This window comes from Manis pentadactyla, chromosome 1, assembly GCF_030020395.1.
Source record: "Manis pentadactyla isolate mManPen7 chromosome 1, mManPen7.hap1, whole genome shotgun sequence".
Taxonomy (NCBI): Eukaryota; Metazoa; Chordata; class Mammalia; order Pholidota; family Manidae; genus Manis; species Manis pentadactyla.
In genome coordinates this window covers 175,141,906-175,156,552 of record NC_080019.1, presented here as the reverse complement: position 1 = coordinate 175,156,552, position 14,647 = coordinate 175,141,906, and the positions used below count along the sequence as shown (strand labels likewise).

Genomic DNA, 14,647 nt, shown 5'->3' with positions numbered 1-14,647 from the left:
GTTGTATTTACATTTTAGTACCTAGCCCATGGCCAGACACCTTACCATTCCCAATAAATGTTTTTTAAATTAAGTTTTAAAAAAAGGAGATGAGGTAGACATAACTAGACACTGGGTTAGGATGCCTTATCAACACAGTGCAGGGTTAAGAATACAAAGTTCTGGAGTTGGAATTTCTGCTCTGCCACTTAGCTTTCTGTTCATTTGTTGTCTAGTTACTCAACTTCTCTCTACCTCAACTTGCTTATATGTTAAAATGGCAATTTAAAAAGTATCTATCTCATATGGTTGTTTTGAGAATTCAACATATATGTGGTAAATATGTAACAGTTCAACACACATATGTAACACATATATCTCATACACACACACACTAAAGCACTAAGAACCATGCCTGGCACATGGTAAGCACCCAGTATATTGTAGTTATTGTTAAAAAGATTGTCATCTGAATAATGCCTGCTACACAGTAGGCTCCCAATAAAGTTTTGCTGAATAAACAAATGAGTAAACCTTTTGGTTTTATGATTGCTTATCTCCAATTTTACCCATTTCACTGTACTTTCAAGGTAAGAACTCTAGCAGAGGGCAGCTCTGAACTGAAGCTTGGATGGAGAGTCACAGGGAGTGATCTTGAGGTTAGGGTGGTTCAGGTTTAAGACAGGAGGGCTAATGAACACTGGGGGAGTTTTAATGTTGAAAAGGCTGGTGTCAAGAGAGAAGGGGTGTTTTTAGGTGAGGAAGGCTGACCCTAGTGCCACGACGAGGGTGTCCACATATTGGGCAACCCTACCCAGGTTATTTACCTAGATCTCTGACTGCCCCTCCTCCCTCAGGTTCTGTCCAAAATAAGAATCTGTCTACTGGCTTAGGCCTGGGTATGTTAGAGACCCAGAACTTCAAGGCAGAAGCAAGAATTTATTTCTAGATAAACAGTGTCCCTTGTTTTTCTTCCAAAAGTTATTAAAGCTCACAGTCACATGTAATGAAGAGTCACTTAGAGTTGTTAAAATCCAATAGGAGTGCAGTCAGGTTTGGACGTGCGATATAAATGCAAGAGTGACCATGCTTTTTTCTAGTGGCTGTTTGACTTCCACCAATTTTCTGTGCCTTGATTTCCTCCTCCAAAATTCAGTGGTTTGATAACTAAAATACAAAGGAAGTTTGTTTAATGAACACAATCATAAGAATTATAATAGATCAACTAAGCAGGGGCTAAGAATTTCTTTTGGGAAAGAGTAAGAGAGAAATCAAGGAAGAAAGATGAGAATCTAGTCACTGAAGTTCCTAAATTCTCAGTTAAGAAGTTAAGGAAGCCCTTATTCTAAGAACATTAGGAGAATCCAGTGAAAATTTTGGAGCAGGAGAAAGTAAGTTTAAAGAGTTTGTAAGATGAATTATCTGGAACAAGTAAACTGAGTAGACTGGAGGGAAAAAAAGCTGGAGGAAAAGAGAAGGTTAATGCCAAATCCAGGGCCTAACCACACATCAGAGGGAACAGAAAGGAAGAGACAGATACCAGCCACATTTTGAAGAAACTGAGAGACATGATGTCTGAGTGTAAATCAAGTGTCAGGAAGAAGGAGGGAAATGACACCATGATGTTCTGAGTTAAAGATGCCTCAGGCTTTCCACCTGCATATTGGATGATGGCCATAGCCATTACCACAGGCCAGGAGGAAGAACTCTGGGGGAGAGGCTGACCTGATCTGAGATGGATTGAGTTTGGGCTGTCACCAGGACAGCGAAGGGCCAGGATCAGTGAGAACTTCAGGCCTTCACAGGGGCATGACGGGACGCAGGCATGGGGAGAGTCACACCACCGCCAGGCTCCCTCTAAGGGGAAGAAGCCAGCCTCCTCTGGGGCAGAGCTGGGACTGGGATGGCTCTTCCAGGGCCTGGGTGTGCCCAAGAGTGAGGTCGGAGGTGTGTTTAAGGCTGGGGGAAGTGGTGTATGTCACTCACAGCATGTCACTTAGGACCATTCAACAAGGAGATCGAGGGCTGGGGAGAATTCAGCAACCTGGGAAGGTTTATGTTTCAATATAATTTCCTTTATATACAACTAGAGCATCCTCCTGTAGAGACCTTTAAAGGTTAAAATGTAACACTGGCAGGTGAAATTTTAAAACAAGATGGATAAATGGAAGCCATTTCTGACACTAATGAAAAGACACCAACTCCTTTAGAATAAAGCCTCTCTGTGCCTGATCCTCTCTTGCCTGCATCATTAGAACACTGTCTTCAATTCAAGGAGCTTCTATTGCATGCTTAGAATGTGGGGGACACAGAGAAAGAGAAAAAATAGCCCCTCCCTTTAAGGACCTTACAATCTCATCACAGTAGCCTGACATACATGTAATATACTATTGACCATTGCAAGACAGCATAGATGCTGACCGAAATGATATTGGATGGACAGGCTTCCTGAAAGAGGTAGAGCAAAGTGGACCCTGAATGACTGGTAGGAGCTAAAAAGGGGTCGTTGGGGGCAGCAGGTGCAAAGGCATGGAGGTGACACTGTCCACAGTATCTTTTAGCAGGGTACTGGCTTCAGCATGTTAGGGAAAATGGGAGGTAATTTCAGTTAGGTAGAGTCGGGCCAGACCAATGAGATCTTTATTTAGACAGGATGTTTTGGTTGCAAGTCCTTGAAATCAACTTGAACAGGTGCATAGAGCCCAGATTCTGGAGTCCAGAAGCTTGTGTGAATCCAGATTTACCCATTGCTGACTGTATAACCATGGGCAAGTGACTTAATTTCCATGTCCCTCAGTTTCCTTCTATGTAAAATGAGGTAATACATGGAAATGTTGGCATATTTTAGTTCATCTGTCGACCTAGCAATTTTCACCAAAGAGGTCTAGGATATGGAAACGAAGGTACCAGCATTTGAGAACAGACGCACAAAAATACTTAATGCAGCATCATTTGTAATTGAAAAAACTGGAAACCTCAATACCCATCACAAAAAGGTGGTTGACTAAATTATGCCAGCTGTGTAGTGTGGAATATTACACAGCCAGTGAGTAAATTTGATCTATGTATGTAACCAGGAGGGATATCATGATATATTGATAAGTGACAAAGGAAAATTGCAAAGTGATAGGTGTGCTATGATTTCATTTTTGCTACATAAAAAACAAAAAACCTCACAACTGTGTGTGTTTATACTTAACATGGAGAAGTGTGCAGAAGTGTATACACCAGGCTATTAATACTGATCACCTCAGGGCCACGACAACTTATGTCTAGAGTTTGACTTGTTAAAATGAACATGCAGTGTTTTGTAACTTAAAAAAAATACACACACACACACACACACACACACACACACACACACAATAATGTAGGGGAGAGGTTTTTTTGGAATTAATCTGAAGACCAAGATTGAGAAGGTAACTCCTAGCTGCTTTAAATGACTCCTGGTACTAAGACACTGAATTACAATCCTACTTTAGAAAGATCCTGTGGGGTGACTGGGGTTTTTGTACAGAGATCACTGAAGAATCCCAAAGAAGTAAAGTTAGAAGATGGTGGGTGCTCTAGTAACCAAAAAGAGGGAAAGCAGAGATTTCTGAAATTAGGAAGTTGGCTGTTGATTCCCAGCAAAGTCCTGGAACAAATAACTAAAAAGGTACCTTGCATATATTTAAGAAAAGAGGTGGCAATTACTAAGAGCCTGCATGGGTTCCCAGAATTAAGTCATGCTAAAGCTAAATTAATCATATTTTCTTTGTCTCTGTATCTCTCACTCTCAAATCAGAGGATCATTGTAGAAATAAAGTATTAAAAATTTTCGCATACTATGTAAGTAGTCAAGATAAACATGAAGTAGAAATAAATGTGAAGGTTCAGACCCAGAGTATTAATTAATCTTCAGTAAGCCTTAAGGAGGTAGGGCTTTACCCCTGACTTCTCCTTTCAAGTTCTTGGCTATCAATTTAAAAAAGAAGACTATAAAAAATGTCATATATAAATACACACACACACACACACACACACACACATATATATATAATAAATATATAAACATATTGAAATGATATGAAGCTTGGAAGGAGAGCTAAATATTCTTAAGGATAAAATAAAAAATTCCTGCCAGGTTGGAGAGACTGCAAGAATACGTAATGGAATTGGATCACATGGAACTTTACTTCAGGTTCAAAAATCAACTCCACAAGAAAGAGGGCAAGCTGGATCAATAAGAATACAGATTTTTAAAAGCTGAAGAATTATAGTTAAACCTGAAGTGACTCTTAGGCTTAACTAATGGAGGGTTATCATGAGAGCGAGTGGAGATGTGCCCCTGGTATTCCCTGTGGGAGCAAGGAACACAGAGAGAGAGCCCAGGACTGGGACTGCGGAACAGAGGGAATGTATTCAGAGGAGGGCTGCCAGAGAGAGCCGGGGTCTGGAAATCACGTCTGCAGAGCCACGTGAGGGCAGGGACAGATTGCCAAATTGAATTACTCCCATCACAAGTTCAGAAGAGGCTGTGGCGACCTGGGTGTGGAGGGGAATCCCACACTCTGCCTTTGCCCTGCCATCAACGCGTTCCTTGCCTCCCCCCCTTTTCTCCTAACCCCCCGCATATCCCACCTCCTCAGAGCCAGGTGGCATGAAGCGTGGGCAAGATGGCTTAAAGAAGCCATAGACTCAGCATTAAACAACATTCAATCTCATGGTGAGATTGCTATTCACGTTTTAATTTTCTGTCAATCCACTGATGACCTGTAAAGAAAGTCTGTTTGGTGTTAAGTTTTACGATCTTGCTCATATTTGCTAACTTTCCCGTTTTAATCAGGAAAAGACAGGCCTGGGAGGGAGAGCCTTCAGCAAGCCACTGTACCTAGTTGGAATTTTAAACATTGTTATGTTCCCATTGTATTTATTTTTAAGCCTAATTTATGATAAGTTAAACTGGCTTTCCATTTAAAGTAACGATATCAAGTTTCTGATGTGGAGCAAAATAAAATGTGAGAGAGTCTAATGGTATTTGAAGTAAGAAGTTATTAGCAAAGAAACACAGGGCTGTGCCCAAAAACAAAACTGAAAGTCTGAGGACAGGGTAACCCAGGGCAGGGCAGGGTAACATCGATCGCATCAGTATCAGGTAACATAACTTTGGTCACAGAAGTATAATGTACTCACACTTGGAAGGAACAGGCAGTAGAGAAAACGACAGAGCAGCCATGGGCTAAGCAATGTCTCCCAGGAGGGCAGACGGGTTACAGTGCTGTGAAGCAGAAAGAGCAGGAAACGCGGTCTAATAGGGCTCAGGGTGCGAGCCTCTAGGGAGGTTCTTGCCAGGAACCCGGGTGGAGTAGAGGGAGGAAGGGAAAGAGGGGGTTTGCTTTTTGAGAAAAAGAAAAGCATTAAGGCTTGCATACTGGGGAAGTTTCTTCAGGTAAGTCATTCTGCTGACTGGCAGCCATGCAGAAGGGAAGGCCTGTGGGTGAGTGAAGGCGGGAGCTCTCTCTCCTGGTGGCCTGGCTGGCTTGACCTCGATGGAGCAAATGCAGCCAGCCGTTTTCATTGTTTGCCCTGCCTTTACTGTGGACAGTGAGTCAGCAAGTCAGCAGTTTCCTTTCAAAACACATTTATTTAGGTTTTAAAAAAGTCCCAGATTGATATTTGTACGTCCTGTGTGCAGCAGCATGATTCACAATAGCCAGAATGTGGAAGCAACCCAAATGTCCACTGTTAGATGAATCAATAAACAAAATGTGGTTTATACACACAATAGGACATTATTCATCCTTACAAAGGAAGGAAATTCTGACTCATGCTACAACATGGATGAACTATGAAAACATTCTGCTAAGTGAAATAAGCCAGATACAAATGGACAAATATTGTATGATGATATGAAGTGTTCTCGAAGAGAAGAATTCATAGAGACAGAAAGTAAAATGGTGGTTACCAGGGGCCGTGGAGAGGGAGAGGGCGGGGTTATTGTTTAACACGTACAGAGTTTCAGTTTGGGATGATGAAAAAATTCTGGAGCTGGGTCGTGGGTGATACTTGTACACCAAAATGAATATTACTGAATTGTACACTTACAAATGATTTAAATGACTTTAAAAAGAATTAGAGAAAACCATCAAGCACAGAAGAACCCCGGGGCTGCCTGGCTGTGGAGAAGGCGTAGAGGTGTGTGCCACAGCTCTCTGCTCCCCCCTCTGCCCTCCCTCCCCCACCCTCCTCTGCCCGTTGAGTGTCCCTGGTCACATCAATGTGCCTCTTGCCTCTGGCTTCCAAGTGGAGTCTGTCGATGGGGCGCACCAGTGGAAGGAGGGAGGAAAGAAGAGTGAGAGTGGAGAATCTGTTTCCCGGTCCCCCCTGCAGGGTCGCTGGCCCCTGGAGCTCCTTCCTTTCGCCTCTTCAGAGAGCCCACTGCCCTTAGCCCCAGGGAACGGCACTCTCCCTTGTGGAGTCCCCACTCCCTACTACCACCTTTCTAAATAGTCCTTTTATGAAGTTCTCAAATCACCCAATTGGAATGCACATCTGTTTCCTGCAGGACGGCAGCTGATACTAGGTTATTTACAAAGATCAAAGTTTGTGAAACACTGACCCAGGGAAAATCCCCCTATGTTCCCAGAAGATCTCTCTGATCCCCCAAACCAGAGAAGGCAAAGGTAGGGGACAGTGAATGTTGTCACCCTCCCACCCTCCATCCCTCTCCTGTCCCAGGGACTTTTTTTCAAGTGCTATTTTAATACAGTGAACCCAGCAATCTACTGCATTTCCTCCAATCCCACAGACTGCAAACTCCATTTTTTGTACATGACAAGATTCCAATAAAACAAATGATTCAGATATTTCATGGAGTTTTATTTTTAAAAATGTTTAATGTTTAAAGCATTTTCCCTGTATATGTTCCTATTGAATACTAGGTACAGATGCTCACGGATACGGCACAATTGTAGCTAAATGTGAGTAAGAAGGCTGAGACGGCAGTGGTGACAAAGCTCTGCCAAGTCAAAGATCTCTGCCCTCCAAGGTGGCTACTTACGGAGGAAATAACCAAGAGTTTTGCCTTCCTTCTTGGTCATGGCCTAGAATAAATTGAACCCCCCTCTCAAACTGAAATCCAAGGAGTTGTAGCCTGCCCAGGCTTATTCACACGTTATTTTGAGGTCATGAGAAACAGTCACACTTGCTTTTAAATTCACTGCCTCAGGTAAGCAGATCATCTTTTTACTGCAAAAGAAGAGCAACGAGAGGGTTATGTGCTCAGGGCAAGTCAGGAGAAAGGGCTACGAGCTGTGGGCTCTATGCTTCCATGAAGTCAGGTGAAAGCATCTGCAGTCATTTACCACAGAAGTCGACTCCTGTCCCTGAGTGCCCATATCATAACGACAGGCTTTCCTGCGAGAGGCAGGGCAAAGGGGGTGGGGATTCTGCACACCTGTGGCTGTGAACCCTGGAGGGGGCTAAGAAGCTGGAAATTTGCAATGAGAAATTTATATTCCAATAAAATCTTGCATTTAAACTAAATAAAACTGATATATAAAATAGAATACATTCTGGACGTCAAAAAAAAAAATAGAATACACACACACACACGTATCTCAGATAAAATGGAGTTTCTTACACTGAAGAGTGAATGGAAAATTAAAATCCACTCTCTGGTTTCCTCTCACCCCAACCCCAAATGGCCCTGCAGGGGGTTTAGGAAAACCCTAGGTCTTTGTCATCTTTGCTTGGAGGAAGCTAAGCACCATGATGTGTTTGCACCTCAACAGGTGTCACCTCTAAGGTCAGGGTTGGTCCTTGTGGGTGTGCCTGGGGACTCTGGACTTACTTGTCATTGACGGGTAAAGGGGCAGTGCAGAAATGCCCAGCGATGGTAGTCCGGTCTCTTTTCCAGACATGGTTGGAAGCCTGGAACTTGAGTTTTACTTGGTTTATCTGGCACTGAGGGTTGGTGTGAGCTATGACTCCTCGCCCCTGCAGCCGCTGTCTAGGTCTGCAAGGGAAAGGGAAGGATGTTACTGCCGCTCTGCTGGCCTTTGCTTCCCCTTGGCTCCGACGGGGCCCTGCTGGTAGCCTTGGTCAGCCGCCACACAAAACAGCCCCTTGAAGGGAGAGACCACCGTTCTTTGTCTCTCCCTCATTGGCCACTCAGCCCATGTACCTACATTTTTGAAGATGACTCAGAAAATATTTGATATTTAATTTGTTAAAGTAAACAAGTGGACACTGCAGAAAATAGTAACTCCTGGATTTTCATATCTGGAAAAATGTCCCTTTTCCTTAGATTGCTAGTTGGAGATCTTCACTTTCAGATCCACCTCCCTGGAAGTAGAGTCCTCTTTTAGGACATTCAAAGAATTTTATGAGGACTACTCTATTTTAGATTGAGTATGAATTGTGTGAGGGGGAAAAACCAGCCAAACAAACAAACAGGTCCTAAAGTCAGACAGAGCGGGGCTGGAGCCCAGGTTTTGTCTCTTCCACCTGCGTGGCTTTGGAGTCAGACAGTCCTAGGTCTAAACCCCAGCTCCCCGACGTGAGCTATGAGCTTGACCCACAGGGCTTGGCCCAAGTTGACTGCAGCCTACAGGACCCTGGGTGAAAAGAGACTCCAGGTAGATGGAGAGAAGAGTATGTAGCCACCAGCCTAAAGAGTCGCTTCAGAAAGGCTGCGGGACCCTAGATAAAGTGAGAATAAAGAGTGGAGCAAAGAGGCCTGCGAGGACATCCCCGAGGGCCTGTGTGCGGGAGCAGGGAAGGAGCCCCGCCGCACACAGGCAGTAGCCCACCGGGGAAGGGATTTGTCTCCTGCGCCCTGAAGGGGGCTGCTGATCCTTCCCAGTCCTCCTGGGCTTGGCGGCAGCCAGGACTGTGAGAAAGAAGGAGAGCTGGGAGGGGCTGCCTTCTGCCCGGCGTGGGCGCTGGGTGCTCTCCACCGGGTGACCCACGGCTGGGCCAGCCTGGTTTCCCTTTCCTTTCTGGCTCTGCCGAGTGATGAAATTCTTCTTCGTGTTCTTCTTAACCCAGGGTTGTTAGTCATATAGTTTACTTTCTCCTTTTGAGGAAGATCCTGTATAACTTTGTATAAAAGCTAGTCCTTTTTATTTTTAATATCAGAAGTGTTTTAAAATATTCTGGGAGAAAAAATAAGATTGTTCCATTTAAGAAGCTTCTTGGGTAGAGGAGTTTGAAAAGCAGAGGCACAAAGGGTGCTGTGGATGAGTGGGCTAGGGACTGAGTCTGGGTAAATTTTCTAATTAAAAGAAAATCTGGGGGTTTCACAAAGCTTTAGGAAGTAGGAGAAAGACCATACATAACCCCCCATCCCTTGTTTCCTTTTTTCAATTTCTGTTCAGCAAGAGGGAAAAAAACCCCAAAGGCTGAAGATAATCATGATAACCTTCTAGAGGGGAATGCAGATCTCTTCGGGAGATGGAGGAGAGAATCTGGATGCCCGTTCCGATCACTCGGGGAGCTTTCAGAAGTAGTGGCTGGGGCTATGCCAGAGTCTGCTGCCGTGTCTCGGGTGGGGCTGGGCATCGGTACTCGGTAAGGCTCTCCAGGTGGTTCTAACACTCACCCAGAGTTGGGTGTCCTTGTCCTGATTCCTGCCAGTGTTGGCTCCTCTCCTAATGGGCCAGAGAGGTATTGGAAACACCCTTGTAGAAATAACATAACCTTGCACCGATTTAATGAATTATTCAGCTACAATCTGCAAGGCTCACGTGAGCACCAGAAGATCTGTGCTGAGATCCTGCTGCCATACCTCCCTGTGTGGCCTGGGTGACCTGGAGCCCATGCTGGTGGCAGGGGCTTTGGGAGCCCAGCGTGTGCTGTCTTCCCCAATAGTGCAGTTAATGTCCAACACTGCAGCCTGAGAAACGTTTTCAAACCCACATCTGACCCGGTCACTCTCCTGTTTAATTCTCAGTGGCTTTCCAAACTGCTCTCAGAATCAAAACCCAAATCCCTAACGTGTCCTTCAAGGCCTGGTACAGTCTGGCCCTGACTTGCCCCTCCAGCCTCCTCTCACTGTGTCCTACTCCCTGTTGTCCCCTCCCAGTGTCACTTCTCACTGACCTGTGGCCTGGATAACTCCTTCAAATCCTTCAAATCAATCTCTACTGAGAGATCATTTCCTCTCATTTGATCACACTCTGTCTTGCATGTTCTCACAGCCCCTGCCCCTGTTGACAGCTGTACATTTGCGTGTATGTGCACTGGTCATTTCCCTGTTTGTGCTCCATCTATTTCCCTGAGAACTGCATGTCTCAGGCTCCTGGCCAGCAGGTCCCAGGGAGGTCTAATGCACACAGGTGGGAGACTGCTCTGGGCAGGGATTCTGGAGGAGCTGTTTGCTCCCTGCTTCCGACTCCTGCCAAGCAGCCCCCGCTGTGACTCCTACCAAGACCACCTTGCTTTCTCCCTCTAGTCCGGGCTGAAAGCGACTTCTGTAGCTGATCTCTGCATTGCCTCCCCTTTTGGGTTTTCAGTTCTCTCAACACATCTGTCATTAGTTCCCTGTGTTAAATTCCTTTTATTGGACTGCCTGATTAGTCTGTCTCCCACTGGCTTGTAAGTAACCAACCCATTGCTTTTTAAAGAAACACGCGCCACTGCTGCTGAGCTGTCAGCTCTGCCAGCCTTGCAGCTCCGACAATTGAGGCTCTTTGCCCTCCCACCTCAAGCGTGGCCCTCAGCTGTGGGGCCCCACCGTAACCCAAGGGAAGAAAGTGCTCAGCTTGGGTTCCAGGGACTGGCACCACCCAGCACCAAGTCCTGCCGACCCTCACCTTGCACTCATTAGCTAACTGACCCTCTGCAGGCGATTCTGCTCTAGTAACCCACTATTACTGGCCACTCCCCCAGCAGTGGGTGCTTCCCAGGCTCTGGGCAGCCCTCCGTGGGCTAGCGGCTAAGGCCCTCCAACTTACTGACATCCTGATGCCTCCTACCTGGATTCCTGAGCACTGTTTCCTACTTGGGACTCAATTCCTATATTCTCACTACCTGTTGGGACACCCCATTACTGCGCCTGCCTGCCACATCTGCTATTGTCCTAATGCACCATGCTTAGACCTACTACTGATCTCGAACCAGGGATAGTGGTCCAGCACACATCTGTGGGTGCATCCATGGTAGGTGCTGCCCTCACCCCAACCCCCAGCCCAGTGGCCTTGGCCCACCCATCAGGGATCACCCAGTACCTGTTTTGGGATATACATGCACGTGTGTGTGTGCGCGTGCATGTGTGTGCACATGCACAGGAAAAATGAAAAGCCAACTAGTCCTAAAGAGAGAGGCCAGCCAAGATACATACATGGTGATCTTGCCCGAGGAGGTGACATTGCTGCTGAGGAAGGTGACCACAATGTTGGTGTCCTTGTTTCTTCGCTCCTCCAAGTGAAACTCCACGAGGCTGTGATGCACTAGGAAACCAAAGCAGAGCAGACAGCTGGGCCATGGGTCAGTGGGAGCAATGCACAAAAAGCCCCAGAGAGCAGCCGTGTGGTTGAGAATCTTGGCTCTACCTCTTTGTAGCCATGGGACCTGGAGCAGATTACCTGTCATTGCAGACCCTCAGGTACCTCAAGTGTAAAGTGGGGATCATAAAAATAGATCCCCATGAATCCAAATCAGAATTAAATGAGTTAATACATATGAAGTCCTGAGACAGTGCTTGTGACTAGGAAGCATTCAACGTGTGTTAGTTTTCATTATTATTTGTAACGTTAGAAGGTCCCACTCCTCCCTGTTTGGTGACATCCTGGTGGTATGATTTTGAAAGAACCAAAAAGGATCTATTTTATACTTAAAACAATTAACTCATAGAATATAGCCATGCCCCTCATCCCCCCCACCATTCACACAGTGTCAGGGAGCCCACTGTGTGTAGGCGATGACTCTCTCTCCCAGTGGTGGCTGGGTGCCTATGTGGCAGCTCCATCCTCCCGGGCAGCGAGGACACTGTGGCTCTGAAGGCTGGTGTCGCTGACATAGACTGGGAGAGCAGCCTGTCTCAGGCCAATGCCCCGGGAACTGCTGTCCCGCTGGAGAGACAGGTTAATAAGGATTACAGTTTCCCTAAGACCCTATCCTTTCCTTATCAAGGGGTAGGCCATCTGGCAGTATTCTGCAGTAATGGGTCTTGGAGACTTTACAGACTCCTTGGTGATGGGATATAGCCGGGACGGCAGTTCTTCCCACCTCCCCTGCCTGTAACCTCTCCATTTATCATGTTTTATGGGAGAATAGTGGGGGGACATAAAGTGGACTTAGGCAGACACAGCACTAGGTTGGAGGGGTCCCTCAAGTACTGACCCCACGGGCCAGGTGGGAGGGCATCCGGGCCCGTGGGGTCAGTACAGGTGCCAAGATGCCGAGAACCCACAAGAGGGAAGGGGCACCACATGCTCCTCCACAGGGGAAATATTCAATGCTTCGCTCTTCGTCTCCCTCGCAGAGTGGTTTACTATGGGATGTAGATGGGTGTGGTAATGGACAGGACCAACCTGGAGTAGATAACTGAAATGTGGAAAAAAAGGCTAACTTACATCAGCTTTAGGAATTTCATTCTCTGGGCTGAGTTTGATAAATTATGTCACTTCTTCCTTTGCCAGCAGGTATCACTGATTAAGCAAGTGTCCTAAGGTTCTGCTTCTGTCTTCTCTACCTTATCTGGAAGCCCCCCAAGGACCAGATCTGCTAACAGTGGGTGGTGGGAACTGGTAGTGAAGTCCAGTCTGCACAGGGTATGGCATGGGAGCAGCACACAACCCTGGGTGCTTGGCCAGGAGACCTGGATCTGAGGCCCAGCCTTGTTGCTTACATGATGTGTGGCCTTGCCTAAGTCCCTGAACCTCTCTGTGCCTCAGTTCCTTTATCTGTCAACAATAATCCCTGACATCACCTCATGCAACACAGTTAGGATTAAATGAAGTAATGGAGAGAAGGTACTCTGTGGCAAACACTGTTCCACAAGGAAAAAGTAATGTTAGAACTATCGCCGTTTGAAGAACAGCACTGCTGGTGCCTGGCAGGGGTCAAGGGTGACCACTGTCCTGGTAAGCCCTGCTGAGGCCAAGGAAGGCCACGGGTGCTGGGCAATGGGAGCCTCGTGCCCAGACGGCCTGGGGGGTGGGTGGGACGGGGAGCGGCCGGCTGCTGGCGCCACCTGAACTACCAGGTAGACGGCCTGTACGTCCAGGGAGAAGAGGGTCCCAGCTTCGATGCTCAGAACCACACAGCTCAAAGCATGTGGGCAAACAGGTTCACACTGGCTTGTTTCTTTCTGTGCCCTTCTTTTGAACAGACAGGGCCATGCTTCTGGTTCATGGGGCTGGAGACTCACAACAAATATGAAACAGTCAGGAAAACTATGACTACATGAACCTGCCTGAGTAGGGACCTTAAAATGTCTCTAACCTGCAGGTGTTCCCCCAGCTCGCTGCGGCCGCTGCGCAGACAGGGAGGAGCAGTGCAGCCCCGCTGCCCTGGCCCTGGGAGCGCTGCCTCTGCCACGAGACAGAGCGTCCTCCCTCTGGCTGACCTCTGAGGGGGCAGCGAGGACAGAGGAGAAACAGGAACTAGGGCTGTCAGGAGCAGGTTCTCAGAAGGGGGCCTGTGGCGGCATGCACAGAGTATAGGTTTTCGAGTCAGAAGACCCGGAGCTGAATCCTGACTTTTTCACCCTGCTGGGCAGCCCTGGGCACATCACTTAGTCTCTCAGAGCCTCCCCTCCTCACCCTGCCTCTCAGAGCCGTTCTGTCCAATGAGCTGGTATACGTGAGAAGCCCAGAGTTAGCTCTTTGAACCCACTTTGTCCTACGAAGTAGCCATGAATTCTCTCAAGCATGAAGTTAGAAACATCCACACCCAGTCTCCCAAATTGCCTGGTTGTTAAAGGGGAGGGAAATAAGACTTGCTGGGTTCTAGTAATGTGCTAATGACTTCCTGTATACTAGTTTATTTCATCCTCACAGTTGATTCTTTGAAGTAGGTACTGTTTCTGTTCTCATTTTTTACATAAATATAGATATTCAGAAAGGTCACTTGCTCCTGATCATGCAACTAGTATGTGGAGAAGCTAAGATTCAAACCGAAGTCTGCGTGACCACAGAGGGAATGAGCTTTGGGCTCCCATCACATTGCACCGGGCCTTCTAGGACCAGGAAGGCATGGCCATAAGGACCCCTCCACCAGCCAGACACAAGCTCATCAGAGAGTCAGTCAGAATCAATCCAATATTACTTATCACCCTAACCTCCTGTACACACAATAAATCAGACAGGATCCCAGGATAATAAGCATCAACTGGGAGTATAGTCACCCTAGTTAGGATGCAAATAGCATAGGGAAAGATGATGGTTCTGCCTGTAATATATGTCATAGATTCTAACACAGACTTCTCTCTCACATTTAACATCTTTTACAATCACTGGCATCTTAGCTTCAATGAAATGCAGTGATTGAAGCAATGGTGAACATCCAGAATATGTATGAGAAGGAGAAGAGGGCAGAGGGTGAGGTTCTATGTTCCTCAGGGACCCAGACCTAGGAGAGCTTCTGGGGTGGGAGACACATAGGATCAGCACAAGGAGGGGGTGAAAACGTAGTCAGGAAGGAAGAGGTCAAATGCCACTCCAGAGAGAACCTGAAATAG

At 46.7% G+C, this 14,647-nt stretch overlaps 1 protein-coding gene across 1 annotated transcript in view; it reads right to left on the bottom strand.

The window, feature by feature from the left end:
- Positions 1-6,821: 6,821 nt before the first annotated feature.
- The window catches only part of PLA1A (phospholipase A1 member A), a 28,020-nt gene continuing 20,194 nt past the window's right edge, over positions 6,822-14,647 (bottom strand). The window contains exons 9-11 of the mRNA XM_036883463.2: positions 11,306-11,414; positions 7,814-7,978; positions 6,822-7,209 (exon numbers count right to left, since the gene is read on the bottom strand). Coding sequence (XP_036739358.1) covers positions 7,125-7,209; positions 7,814-7,978; positions 11,306-11,414 — 359 coding nt within the window. The 3' untranslated portion in view covers positions 6,822-7,124. The remainder of the gene's footprint in view (positions 7,210-7,813; positions 7,979-11,305; positions 11,415-14,647) is intronic.